The 14,782-nt window shown below is 41.4% G+C and overlaps 1 protein-coding gene across 1 annotated transcript in view; it reads right to left on the bottom strand.

Annotated features, from left to right (window-relative positions):
* Positions 1-14,782, bottom strand: part of srcap (Snf2-related CREBBP activator protein) — a 54,695-nt gene that overhangs the window by 25,648 nt on the left and 14,265 nt on the right. Inside the window, exons 4-15 of the mRNA XM_021323806.2 lie at positions 12,096-12,359; positions 10,455-10,640; positions 10,196-10,336; positions 8,977-9,160; positions 6,351-6,526; positions 3,663-3,753; positions 3,399-3,488; positions 2,689-2,862; positions 2,366-2,583; positions 1,075-1,252; positions 846-982; positions 82-251 (exon numbers count right to left, since the gene is read on the bottom strand). Coding sequence (XP_021179481.2) covers positions 82-251; positions 846-982; positions 1,075-1,252; positions 2,366-2,583; positions 2,689-2,862; positions 3,399-3,488; positions 3,663-3,753; positions 6,351-6,526; positions 8,977-9,160; positions 10,196-10,336; positions 10,455-10,640; positions 12,096-12,359 — 2,009 coding nt within the window. The remainder of the gene's footprint in view (positions 1-81; positions 252-845; positions 983-1,074; positions 1,253-2,365; positions 2,584-2,688; positions 2,863-3,398; positions 3,489-3,662; positions 3,754-6,350; positions 6,527-8,976; positions 9,161-10,195; positions 10,337-10,454; positions 10,641-12,095; positions 12,360-14,782) is intronic.

Genomic DNA, 14,782 nt, shown 5'->3' with positions numbered 1-14,782 from the left:
CATGCTCCTTCATGTTAGCAGCTTACTCCAGCAGAGACAAAATACCCCAAACATGGAGAGGTTTATGAGGGCTCTACAGACCTGTTGAAGTTCAGCAGACTCTGCCAGCGCTGGGACTTGAAGTTTTTGATGTTCTGGGCCTCGTCGAGGATCAGATAGCGCCAGGACTTTCGCCTGAAGGCCTGGTGATCTTGCAGCACCAGCTTGTATGAAGTAATGCACACGTGGAAAGCGTTGGGTTTCGTCCAGCCCTGAGGACACAAGCAGGAATAAAAACTGGGGAGGGGAGTTCATTTACCGTTAAGGGTTCTCATTGTCTGACTCGCTTCCTGACTACTTTACCAATCTCTGAACTGTTGTCTGTTTTTGTTATGGTACGTTTAAAAATAAATGAATGTGAAGGCCTGTAAGATGTTAAAAGAAGTCCCTATAAAAAACCTCTGACGCTAGCAGCATTCAGAACAAAATCTGCCTGCAAATTAACTATTGAGCAAGTTTGTTTAAGTTTTAAAACAAGCGGCCTAAAAAAGTTTCTATGAACACAAATGCTTTTCCAAAGTACAGTAAGTAAATGTTTAATCCATCCATTCATTTATCTGATCAGATGGCCTTTAAATGCAAATCTAAACCGCAAAAGTTAATCAAAGGTCTGGTCTGTGCAGCTGCATGCCATGATCCTATTGGTTGTGGGTATTACAGAGGTCTGGCCAAGGCTACACCTCGGATCTATTCTCAATAATTAAGCCCCACGTCATACATGCTGCCGCCATACTCCTTTATTTTAGTTTAGCTTCCCTCGAATTAAAAAATTTCTGGTACCCCCAAAAGGAGCAGACGAAGCTTACCTGTCTCTTCAGCTTCCTCTCCTTCTGGCTACCAAAGTAGGTGAGGATTTTAAACCCTGGACACCAGCGCTTCAGCTCCATCTCCCAGTTCAGCATCACGCTGGTGGGCACAATGATGAGGTGAGGACCCCAGTTCCCTAAAAAAAAAAACCACACATGTCAAAAGGAAGTACAACCAGCTTTAAACGGAGAGGGATTTTAAAACTGGCTTGAAATAAAAAAAAAAGACCTTTTTCACAGGCGAGGTGAGCCAACAGAGCGATGGTCTGGATGGTTTTACCCAGGCCCATTTCGTCAGCCAGAATCCCGTTGAGCTTCTTCTCGTACATGGTGACCAACCAGTCCAGTCCGATGTGCTGGTATTCCCGCAGCGTTCCATGGAGGAGGAATGGGATGGGGGTCTTTACCTTTAGTAGGGAAAAAGATGAGACAGCAATGATCCAGACATGAACGGCTTTGGAATGAAGATGCACTGAAAAAAAACGAGACCAGAAGTCAGATTTGGGCTACGTTCACGCTGCAGGGAAATGCGACCCAGATACGACCTTTTTCCAGTGTGAACGGCCCAATACCGATCTTTTCACCCTTAAAAAAATTAAATAAAAATCTGATCTGTGCCACTTCCATATGCAGTAGCAGTCGGCTGTGCTGCTTTCTTCTTACTTAACGAGGAGAGATGCCGGCCGGTATCCACGTTTTTTTTTTATAACAAGCCTTTATTGAACACCTCCAGAAACAATTCACCATTACTTCTGTCAACAGTGCACTGCTGTGCGATGTCTCCTGTGATCCGTGCATGCGGGTCGCTTTGCGGTCTTTTGGTATGATGGCGGTCGCATTTAATAGCAGCGTTAACGGCCACCTCAAAAAATAAACAAATGAATCTGATTTCAGCAAAAGAGCGAAATTGAGCTGCAGCGTGAACGTAGCCGATTGTTCATCTTATCCAGCCCTGACTCGTGACTGGTCTGTTGGAAAACCTTTTCATAAACACACCAGAGCATTACCAGGTCGCAATACTAAACAACACTCTTCAGTGTGGAAGTTGTTACTAATTGAAGAAAATACTAAATCGCATATCAGAAGTATCGCTGACAGACATCTATATGAAGACAGAGGCAGAACAGAGATGTAAAAAGCTCATTAAAAATGATCTTATTCTTACAACAGGTCTGGTGTTCATTAGGCTGCAACAGAGCGAGAGAGAGCAGGACTTTCAGCAGACAGCAGGAAGGACCTTACATAACACAGCAACATATTTTTTAATCCTGTGAAGCAATTAACTTTTACCCGCCGTGGAACCTTGTGGATTTGGGAATATTAAACCATAGTAATTAGACTGCCTTCAGCAATAAGACTGCAAAACAAATATCCTGAATGCTGTTTGTGTAAAAGGAGACATTAGAGTCCAGTCAAAGTGTTATGTGGCCTAAACGTTTATCGGCGCACATCTAGCTTAGAAGAATAAAGAGCTCACTCATAAAAGGATTTTCTCACGCCTCTGAACGTGTGAGACCAACCTTGGTTGTAGCCAGAGTGTAGCCTTTAGGCTGCAGGCTTTCTGCCGTCGCAGCAATATGGCTGATCTCTTTCTTTGGCCTTGAGCTGGACGAAGGCGGGCTGTGGTCTCCCTCCTTCAGCAAAACCTCCATCCCTTCATCTCCACACTCATCCTCCTCTTCACCACTCTCCTCTTCGTCCTTCTCGGTGTCATTGTCGGCACTGTCTCCAGGAGAATCTGAAAGCATATCATCAGGAAGAGATGATTAATAAAAGTTTTTTTTTTTACCTTTTTATTTGGTGAAAAGAAAAGCGAGCCGCGATTCTCAGGGAGCGTTCATACCCGAAGATGAAGTGTTGCTTTCCACATCGCTCTCATCTTCCTCATTCTCCACCTCCTCATCCCCAGACACCTCAGAATCAGAGCTGGCTTTGGAGGCAGAGGGAGAAGGAGCCTCGAAGTCAGATGTATACGCTCCTTTGTACTTTTCCAGAAGCTCTTCCAGACTCAGGTCGCCTAGAAGAAAAGCGGAGACGGGTCGCGTTGTGAGGCCTTTGCTCTTGCATATTACAGGAAATAACGTTCCTGGCAAAACTATTCATTCTCTATGCATCTGTATGGAGTTTGGGTGACAGATAAACACAAAGCAGGGCTGAAATCCAAATTAAGATGATTCACAGTTTTTAATATGTGTACAGATGAACATAAAAGGTGTTTTATTTAATACCTCCTAATCAATACTTTGGAGAAGCACTGTGTGCAGCAATTACAGCTGGGTTTACCCTGCTTCTCTGATCAATACCCCCCTTAAACTCACGTCTGGACAGCGTGGTCGTTGTGCCATGCTCTTTTCATTTTCAGATCATAAGACTTTTCATATTTTTAGTTTTTACTTTGTGTGGGTCTGTCCCATAATAACACGACAAAATACATTAAAGTTTGGGGCTGTAATGTCACACAATGTGGAGAAAAAAAAAGACATATTGAGCAGGCGGGAAGAGTTTTTTTTATTATAAATCCATGATGGAGGACAAAATAAAAAATAAACGTACCCTCTTTGGCCAGGTCATCAAGTTCTTCGGCATGGTTGACGTTCCCTTCCACCTTCTCCTGGGCTGCTATGGTGTCTTCCTCATCCTCGGCTGAACACAGGAAAAGAAAAAACAATTATCACCACCCAGAGGAAAAGATTAAGGGTTACAGTATGTGCAGAAAGGTTTTTTTTTCTGTTATTTATCCTCATTTTGAAGTGAAGTGAACTGTAGAAAATGCACAAAGGGTGGTTGTAGTTTCCCACCATCATAAATGAATCTTACCGTCCTCCTCGTTGGCAGTGAACTCTCCATCTTCATCCTCCTCCGCCGATAAAGAAGATTCGTTTGAGCATTCCTCCTCTGAGCCAGACTCCTAAGTTTTCCAGAGATTTAATGATTGTCAAGCATAAAACAACACTTACACATCAAACTTCATTTAGATTTAGCTGCGGCTATTATATAGTTAAACTGAGGAATAAAAAAGAAAATACCATAAGAAAGGTTCAATGCTTTTGAGCTTAAGGGCTGTAATCTTTAAAGGCCTTAAGCATGTTTATTAAATCTCATTAAGTTACATGCAAATGTTGGGATAAATCATCTAAAACCAAGATAAAACAAAGGTGGCGTTCTCCTTTCATTTAAAAAGCAGAGATAGGGGTTCATGTGTTTCATCAAAAGGCACCAAACAGGACTTACATTTTTATTTTATTTTTTACATCTTAAGCTCATATTTAAGGTTCATTATTTCAGTCAACAAAGACATTTATTCCTAGTTACAAATGACCCTGGCATCTCCTGAAAGACTGTAAAAAAGATACAAGGTCCCTTTTTTGTGTAACAATTTTTTTGTTAATTTTCTGTTTTGATTTGTATTTAAACAAAGCATGTCAAAAATATATCCAACCTCTGTAAATCAACATAAAAACATGTATTAGCGATGCAGCAATCAAATGCTTCTTATAATTGCTGCCAAGCTTTTTGCATGTGCCCACTGGTATTCCTGACTTTGGCTACAGCTGCCTGTTGTGGTAATAAAATAGCTTAGCTTGAGTCTCCTAATGTTTTAGCGCCAACATCTAAACGGCCTAAAGCATTTTCCGCCACACTGTTTGCAATGAGAGCCTGAATCCACGTTACTAGCTGAATACCAATTTGACAAATGGTGATATTACAGAAAAAAATACAATAAACTGTGAAAGCCTACTCAAGTGTTTGAAGTTGGGAGGCCTCCATGCCATGACCCTAATCTACAGCTCCTTCCAAGGATTCTCCATCAGACTCAGGTCAGAACATGTTAGTTAAATGACTTTAAATGTAAGTCAATGCGGGATGTGAACTTGACTGAACAATCAATTTAACCAGTACCACATTCATCAAATATGCGCTTTTAAAGGGGGACGCATCACACTTATCAATTCTTCCTTTTCACATTTAAATCAGTCATTTGTGATCTACATAAAATGGAACAGCAATCCTTTGGTCTGAACTCCTCATTAATTTACCTCCACGTTCTGAGGTGCATCTGACAGAAACCCGTTTTGGTGCCGTCTCTTTAAATCTAAAGGAGGCACTTCAAATTAGACTGTTCAAATACGGCTCATTTTGGCATGACGCCGATGGTTCAGAGCAACATACGCTGATGCTCTATAACGTGCATCAGCGTAGCCACAAACCTTCTGGACAACATAAGCTAATGCTAGCTGCTGTTAGCTTGCACTGCAAAATGGAGCTAAAAGCAAGTAAAACCTTCTTGAATTAAGTGTATTTGTCCTTGATTTGAGCAGTTAAATAAGATAATCTACTGATGGAATGAGTATTTTCACCCCACAAATAAGATAATTAGATACAACATACTTAAAATATGATGGAGATGAGTTGTTCCTATTTTAAGTGCTAAAATCTTATTCCACTAGCAAATGATATTTACCTGCTCAAATCAAGGCCAAATACACAAATTTCAAGAACATTTTACTTACTTTTAGTTCTCTTTTTGCAGTGTGACGAACAGATCCATTTCGAGCTGCACTACGAAACACTCCGGTGCGTGAATGCATCCAGAAAAGCAGCGAAACAAGCGCACTAAAAAGGAAAACAAAAACCTGGTGAGGACCCTAATAAAGCACCTGGACAGACTACATTCAAATGTTCTGCAGTCCGAGAGACTCCAAGTACACAACAAAATGCATTTAAGGGCTAAAAAAGTGAAATGTCCCACTGTTCATAGTCGCATTATTCCACTTATCATCCATTTTGACCTTAAGACACGAGACCAAAACACTCACAACTTCAACTGGAACCATTTCTGACTAGAACATGTGAGTCTGACGTTCCCAACCCATGATCACAGATGAAGAAGACTTCTTTATGCGGTCAACGGTTGTGATAGGAAAGAAGGTGAGTAAACAGCTGAATTTACAGAACTGAACTTCCCACACAAAGACATTAAAGATTTTACTTTTAAACACTCCACAGGCATAAGATGGCTCGCTGGCGGCCGACATCAGCGGCTTTATGAGCGCAGAGCACAATGTGACTGAGTGACCATCAGACACTCTGCTTTGAGCATTGTTGTGTAGTTCAAATTTTACAGCAAGAGCAAGCAGCTTTTGCAAATATCAATTCTTCAAAGCTTGTGTCAACTTACACAAACACCTTGTAGCATAAAAAAAAAGAGAAAAAAAGAAAGTAATCCATTTTCAGGCACATGGTGTCTGTGAACCCAAACAAATTATACAAAGTAAACCCCTCAGAAGCCCAGCACTCCCTCCCTGATCCTTGGCAGATGTCATTCTGTCTGAAAGTGCCTAATAAACCACCTTAATTAACTTTATTTAATCAGGAAAATGTGATTTTTTTCCCCAGCATATGAAAGAAGTTGTAACCATTTAAAGAAGAGTGTGTGACAAGGCTTAACTTTTCCTTTGGGGCCCGCTCTCTGAAAGCCTTTCCGGGGCCGTTTGCTTTGCTTACCTGTGGGGGAGGCAGCTTGAGCGTGCTCAGCAGCTGGTCCAGGGGCAGCATGCTCTCCTCCTTCAGCAGCTCAATCTCCCTCTGATGGCTCTCGGCGTCGTTGCCCTCTTGCTGTTCCTCCACCTCTATGGTCTCTTCATCATCCTCCTCTTCACAAGGAGGCTCAAAGTCTCTGTCTACAGCAAGACGAGGAGGAAAAGAGCTGGGTGAATAATTGTTTTATTGCAATATCGTGGCTGAATGCAGAGCTTTGAGCCTTGAACCTTTGCATTCACCCCCCGTTATAAACAAACTCTGTGGTATTTTATTGGGGTTTTATGGGTGCGCAACATACCGTAGAACAAAAAGCAAAGCTGTATAAACGGGGCTCCTGGTTGTGATCATGTTTAGGTTTTTTTGTCCCTTCGCCCCAGGATCATGTCTTTCGGAGCTTCTAGCAGTTTTGTTTATAGAACTACCCTGTTTTTAGCTCCCATCAACTCTGACCAGCTTCCCTGTCCCTGCCAAGGAAAAGCGTCCTCAAAGCATAATGCTGCCGCCACCAGGATAGTTTTACCCCCACGTTTACGGTGTATTCACACCTGCCACATTCGGTCGGCTTTAAACAGACTAGAGTTAGTGAACCATGGTCTGGACCAAACCGGATAGAGACCCACTTATTTTGTTGGTCAATCCAACCCATCTAGAGTCTTTTTGGACTTAATGGGCCACTGTTGCAGGTCATCTGGCAAAAATTAGCCCTTAGTGTTGCTAACGCTAATACTGTGGTTGAATGAGCTGCTCTTGACATTCAAATGATACAGCAGCTGTATTCTTTGGTCTTCCTGATGGCGTTTGTTCACCAATGTTCTCCAAAACAGCTGGATCTCTACTGGGATTAAATTACACACAGGTTGACTTCGTTTACCAATACAGTGATGTCTGGAGGAAACTGGTTCGACTGGATTTAGTTTAAGTGTAGCAGAATATAAGGTTACCACCAGTCTGAGTGAGTTGAGATTAAAGGAGCTATAAGTAATACTGACACCTTGTGGCACAAATCGGGACAACAGCTTGCCAATCACAACAATCTAATGTGCCGTTTTTAAGCGGCGTGTCGCTATTTTTAATTTTTACTTACACGGGATAGTTATATATGATGTTGCATTTTGCTCCATTTCTGGTCCGCTTGCCTTACTGGCTTCTATGTTAGCAGGCTGCTGCTCTTTTGCCAAGATAAAATACCAAATGCTGCGCGCTGTTTTGGGAACCCTGGGACCTCTCATATGATTGGCTCAGGAACCAGGAAGTAAACACACTGCACTGAAGTAGTTCTGGACCGTACCTCTAGGTTTGAAAGGAGAAAAACGTGACTCAGAAATTATTGATGGAGAGGACCAATTGTTTATAGAGAATGTTACTTCCATCCCGGGTGACATATGAGAATAATTCAGGTTGATTTTACAGTAAATATCCTACTTATAGCTCCTTTAACCTTAATACAGTTACATGAACTGCATAGTTTATTGCTTTTCTTTCCAGTCCTCTTAAAAAGGTAATAATTTTAATGATATAAGAGCCAGCAGTGGATCAGGTAGCAGATCTTTGGCTTTGACTTCCCTGAACACTGAAGCAGCTTCAGGACCAAAGTTTTTTAGCATGTTTGTAGGAAAGTATGAAATAAATTTGTCAATAATTCACTTGGGATGAGTGCAAATGCCAGCCACACTGTTAAGATTTTTATAGGAAAAGAAATAAAATAAAAATCAGAAGACATGCATCCTGTTCCTTTCACTTCCCATGTGTGTCTCTGTCTGCTTCTCTGTCATGTAAAGTTACAATAAAAACAGGTTTGCAGTCGTAACCTGACAACATTTCCAAAATGTTCACAGCTTCCCGTTTCCAGCTGCCGTTTTAACTACAGGAACCGAGAACCACATAAAGATCCAGGCAAGAAATGTTAGAAAAAAAATAAATAAAAAGAAAAATGAAAGTGTTGCCAGTAGGACTATGGGAGTGAAAATCCACAAGAAAGACTGAGAAGCAAAGCAATAATCTACAGTGACTTTTAGGAGCAAATGAAAACAAATACATAGTTTTATTATGAATAAAACGTACTTCCTTGCTAGTTTGACTGTGGTTTGAGGAGCGCAGCAGCTTCAACAACCCAGAGAAGATCATCGGGGAGAAGCATCACGCATCAGTGGGTCTGACGGTGATTGCAACGGACTGATGGACTCTAAATTAGCTGTTCTGGGTACTCCTTATGGAAAAGCGCCAACAAGGCGCTTTGTGTTTTTTAAAGGAGGAAAATGCTTTTAGGAAGCCATTTAGCTGACTGCGGAGGGAAATGTATGCCGTCCAACCTTCAGTAATCAGATGCCATTGATAACCTGTTGAGCAGAAGAAGTCTGGCAGGTTTGACGAGCCTGAATCAGGCCCGACGGCGGCCACTCAGCCTCCAACGGGACTTTTAAGGTGCAGCGACCTTGGCGGCGTGAACAGCCTTTTGTTTCTATGAAACCTCTGAGTGACTCGGAACAACGTCAGAGACATCGCTGCCTTTGCCTTGTTGCTATGACAACACCTCTATCTGATCATCTACCTAAAGACACCTTTTAACGATGTTGACAAAGGGACGGCCTACCGTCCTCATCGACGGGAGGCGGCAGAGATTTCTGCGGCGTAACGTCGGTGTCCACCGGCCTGGCGAGCGACTTGCTGAGGAGGTCGGAGTATTTCTCCGTTTGGCCGACAATGAAGTCGAGCTGAAGGTCCAAGGCTTTCTTGCGCTTCTCCTCCAGTCTGGACTGCTGCTTGAACTGAACCACCTTAAAAACCATACAAAAAGAAACATCAGGGATTTTTTAAATGGCATATAATAATCATACATTAATAGTGTTGACCAGAAACAGACTGGATGTTAATACCGTTGAGACCAAAAATAAGCCATGCCCCTGTCAGATTCAGACTAAACGTTATTTTCCTTCTATCAAAAGGATTGTTTCTGATAGGAAGTGAGAAAAGCATCTCTCTGAAGATAAGAAAACCAACAGAAAAGGAGTCTCAGCTTATATACTAAATTATTTACTTGTTTTTAATTAATATTTTACTATAAAATGCTAATACAGCATTTAAACTTACAACTTAGAATTGCCGACCAAGTTTTTGCAACAAGTTTCACTTGCAGATTGATAATTAATCGTTGTTGATGAGCTCAGAGTCTGAGTTTAAAAGGCCTCCTTTTCCAAAACCCTAATCTAAGTCAAAAGATGCATGTTAATCATATGAAAAAATAAATATGCAACTAAGTCTGACAGGGGTGTGCATAATTAATTTTTTACAGAAAAGCTCACTTGGACAGATGCAGAAAAATGGGGAGGGGGCATTAAATGAAAATCAATCAAAAAAAGTGTTTTTCTGTTCTCAATAATAATAATAATAATAATAATAATAATAATAATAATAATAATAATAATAATAATAATGACAGAAACAACTATTACTACAAATACTTCTAATAATTATAATTATCATCCCAGCAGACAGAGGTAACTGGGTTTTAATTGGTCTGGGTTAATTGATTTTGTTGATCTGGATGTGGTTTATCTGGAATAAGCAACACAGATTCGAGTCACTGCAGCTAATCTTCCAGGATTTGATGAACTGAACAAAAACCTTCTCTGTAAAATGACTTGTTTTAAAATAACGTCAGGTTTGAGAAGGAGAACTGAGGTAAGCAGCGTGTAAAGAGAAATCCCCCAAAACGGCGTGCTAAGTAATCAAATGTTGACAGTGAATCTGTTATAGCAGCCATTTTTTCTACAGAACCGGCAGCGGTAAAACGCAGCAGGGACATTTCGGACCTTCTCCACGTTGCTCCAGAACGCCCGGACTTCCTTTGCGATGGACGCGGCCACTCTTCTGATTTTGGCGTGCTCGTCTCTCTTGGCTTTTTCCTCCTTTTGCCTCAGCTCCTCGTGGTGTCGCATCACCATTCGCACCACCTAACAACACACCAGCAAAACGTGACTAGAGCATATAAAGTGCATTTTACCCGAGACAACGCTTCATTTGTCAGAGTAGACCAAACTGACCGCAGCTCTGTACTGGACCCATCGTTACCTTTCGGGCCACGCCTCTCTTCCACCGCCTCTCCTGAGCGAAGTCGGCAGAGAGCCACTGCATCTCCTCACAGAGGTAATCCCAGTGAACTTTGGTCCGCTGCGGCTCCGGCAGACGAGAGAGACGCTTCGTTGACCAGAAACCTTCTTTCTTTAGAGCCTGGGTGCGATGCTCAATGTCTGCTTCCTGCAGTACACAAAGGCACCCCAGTCATTCAACGCTTTCCTGGAAACTATTGGTCCAAGCAAAAGGATCTGAAAGTCGGTTGTCTTGTCTGACCACTTTCTTCTTCCAGAAGACATTTGGCTCGTCCACACTAGGGCTGAACGGTTTTGGAAAATAATCTAATAGCGATTTTTTTCATCTTAATATTACGATTGAATGCGATTCTTTTTTTTTCTGTTTAATTTATCGTGTCTTTTTAAACGTATATAAACAACAAATCAATCTGTTTCATCCCTGTGCAGATCAGGTGCTAAAAGAGCCGCTGCGTCTCAACCTGGAGCAGAAATGATTGCATTCTGCCTACGATATATTTCAACCAAAATTGCGATTTGATTTTGACTTTTCTCTCCATTAACCACAAGCAACAAAAATGGCCTCTAGATAAAGATGTTTGTAAACAAGGACTATTTAAAACTTTTAATGTTTTTATTAATCAGAATATTATTCAAGAGAACAGCTTTTATTATTGATCGTTGTTGAACATAAAGTGCAACCAACAAGGACGTCCATGTATTAAACTGAGAACTTAATGCTATGGTGAGATTCCTGAAAGTTTCTGGTAAAACAGTATGATTATATAAACTCTAAAACAAGTGATTAAATTAGATTATTTCACTGCTGCAACTGTTTTCCCTTCCATGTGGAGGCAAACCCACTTTAAACATATTACTGACACCTAAAGGAAGCGTCTCATTAATTGTTATATAACCAAAAATTGCAGACCTCTGCGATTTGGAAATTGCGTTTTTTGAACTGCAATTATATTGCAAATGCGATTAATTGAGCAGCCTTAGTCCACACCAATTAAAAGCCCAACATGGATGCCGTTTGGGCACGCAATTTGGGATTCAAGCTGAAAATTTGGGCATACAATGGTTTTCTTTCATAATATTAGATATTAATATCATGCTAAATAAAACAGCCATGAGGACATTTTCATTTTCTGAGCACACACACACAGAAGCATTTGGCTTTAAAAACCAAGACGACCATTAAATGAGGGATCAGCATTTTTGTATTTTTACACCCACTTTCTTACAGTAATGTGGGTTAAATAATTTAGAATAAGCCGGCGATGGAAAGATGTGTTCTGCACATTTCTTCCTTCATGGCGCTTTCTCCAGGTTTTAACCACAGCCTTCGCTCCATTGTTCTGGGGAAGTTATTTCCCTTTTGTTAGTGATCAACTTCCTGGTTGTTTTGGTGCCACCTTTTTGAGCCAGTGACCAAAAAAAATAAATTAAAATCAGTCACATTCCTGTCTGAGATACCTGAACTAAGGGAGCAGGACTGAAGTAGTAAATAATGCCCAAACACTTTTATCAGTTCAAGGATACAGACACATGAGTCACAAGGGAAACTTTTTCTTTTGCAGGGTTAAAACCAAATTTATGTGTCGCCCAACGTCTTACTCACGTGTTTCGCCTGCTCGGCCATGTCACTGTGACGATCTCCGCGGGAGCGCTGAGGCGTGCTCTGGTCTGGCGACGAGGAGGAGAAGCTGTAGCCCATAGAGGAAGGAGACACAAACTTGCCATGAGGACCCCGGAGAGGCGAGGTCTTCTCCCGTTGACGCGGCGTCCAATCGGGGGTGGACGAGGGGCCGAGGAAGGAGGCGGAGGTGGAGGGCGAGGCTGGCGACGAATTGACCGTGACCCTATCTGCGATCCACTGCCGCACCTGAGGGCCGAGACCAATGGTTGAGGAGAAGAAGGGATGAGTGCAAAAGCCTCAAGTCAGTTTAAGCACAAATGAAAGGTGAACATGCTTCATAAATGTATTTATTTCAATAAATTAATTAAAAAGGTAAAAGATAATTACACACAGTGATATATTTCATTTATTCCTGGTTATTTTGAGAATTATGGCTTACAGTTAAACGCCAAACATTTGGCATCTAGGAAAACTGGAATGTTGCACAAGACCAACGATCGCCAATCCTGAAATGTTATGATTGTCAACACGATCACATAGTAAGCCTGCTGACTCGACGGCGGCCTGATCATCAACAGAGTGAGCCACAAAAGGCTCACGGTAAAAGCAGCTAGCTACTCAGAGCGCCGTATCCAATCACATCAATGGGAGGAAGAAGGGTGGAGGAAAGAGGTCAAAGAGGTCAGAGCAGCTGATACCAGGAAAATACGGAGCGCTTTCTGCATCCCTTTTTAGAAAGGCTGGTTTCATTTCCCTGCAGTACTTGGTACCTTTCCACACTGACAGAAGTACCAGAACTTGCTGCGAAGTTCATGCTATCACCAAACTGTTCTGACCCGAACCCCCGTAGAGAAACTGGACCCAACAACGCAGACGAGCTGAAGGCCACCAGTGTTAGAACCCGGGCTTCCTGGACCTCTCAGCACACTGCAAAAAGGGAACTAAAAATAAGTAAAAATTTATTGAAATGAGTGTATTTTACCTTGATTTGAGCAGGTAGATAAGACTATTTGCCAATAGAATGAGATTTTTGCACTTAAAACAGGAACAATTCATCTCTAAAATAACATAATTAGACATCCTGCACTTGAAATAAGACGATGGAGATGAATTGTTCCTATTTTATTTGCAAAAAATCTTATTCCATTGGCAAATAGTCTTATTTACCTGCTCTAATCAAGGAAAATTACAATGATTTCAAGAAAATTTCACTAATTTTTAGTTCTGTTTTTGCAGTGCCACAGGCCGACTGCCTCCAGGCTGCATTAATGTAATAACTCCTGCAAACAGAGGGCCGACCACGAATAGAGTCCCAAATAATCTAGAAAAACGTTCCCATTAAAGTTCATGGACAAAGCACTTTGAGCAGCAAGCTTCTTTGGCAAAGAGTTTTTGGGTGATCAGAATATAAAAACTTTTAAAAGCAGGACCACGATCGAATACCTGGAATGAGACCGGGACTTAAACGCCAATCGTCTCAAGGCTTTTCATAACAGAAAAAGGTCATGTGAATCCAATCATAACATTTCTATAATACTGTGCTGCTTTTCATAGAAATTCAATTTTGTTCTGTTTTTTTTGTTTTGTTTTTTGCAGTAACCCAGAATCCTCCCCTATTGACAAGAGAACAATTGAAATACACCAGTCTGTGTGCATTTTACTTCATGTACTATGGGTCTAACTAACATGGTCAAACCTTTTCATAATAATCTAATTTCATTCTCAATCACGGGCCTTCTGTTTAAGTCGTTATCCTCATGCAAACAAAAAGGAAAGCTAAAGCCAAAAAAGGCCCCGTTGTGTTAAAATTGCCCAAAAATGAGAACCCTGCTGAGCGTGAGCCTATGTGGGTGTCGGACAGCCACCGCTTACCTTGAGGAACAGTACCTGTGTGTCTGTCCTGCTCTCTTCATGCTGGAAAACACACATGGCTTGAGCATGCGGCCAACTTAAAAGGGAGCTACATAATAATAACAACAACACTTTTCACATGAGTTGCATTGATGGTCTGCCTGCAGGATGAAGACAGTGGAGACATGCCAGCAAACACCATCGCAGTGTTACACACCAAAGCGTTGCTAAGAAACCCCAAAATTTATATCCCTAATCAAGTCAGCATCAACTAAAAAAAAAAAAAAAAAAGATGCATCAATGCATAACTCTTGAACAAAAGCGATATGAAATTTGCTTTATAAACACGGTCTTTACCTGCGGTAATTTGGCTTTAAAGGATAATTTTCTGAACCTCTGGCTTTCTCTGTTAACTTGGCTCTAGAGGTGCGATACCGACTACTTGACTGGATCGGCTTTCATCCACGGCAAAATAAAGGTCGCCATGGTGAATTAAAGGCCGCCACACCTTCAGAATAAGTTTTTTTTAATATATGCAAAAACAATGTGATGTATTTGAACGATAGAGAGATAGATAGAGAGATAGAGAGATAGAGAGATAGAGAGATAGATAGATAGATAGATAGATAGATAGATAGATAGATAGATAGATAGATAGATAGATAGATAGATCCTGTTATGTAGAGCCTATGTTTGTGCACTTATATTGAGCATAAGACTGAAATGACTTCAACTATAACGAAACGTTAAAATGTACTTTATTTTGAAAAGCCAACACAGCCTGCTCCTTCCTGTCGGGCTGCGAGGCTAGCAGCTAC

The sequence above is a fragment of the Fundulus heteroclitus genome, chromosome 10, assembly GCF_011125445.2.
Source record: "Fundulus heteroclitus isolate FHET01 chromosome 10, MU-UCD_Fhet_4.1, whole genome shotgun sequence".
Taxonomy (NCBI): domain Eukaryota; kingdom Metazoa; phylum Chordata; class Actinopteri; order Cyprinodontiformes; family Fundulidae; genus Fundulus; species Fundulus heteroclitus.
This window is presented reverse-complemented; position numbering and strand designations above follow the sequence as displayed.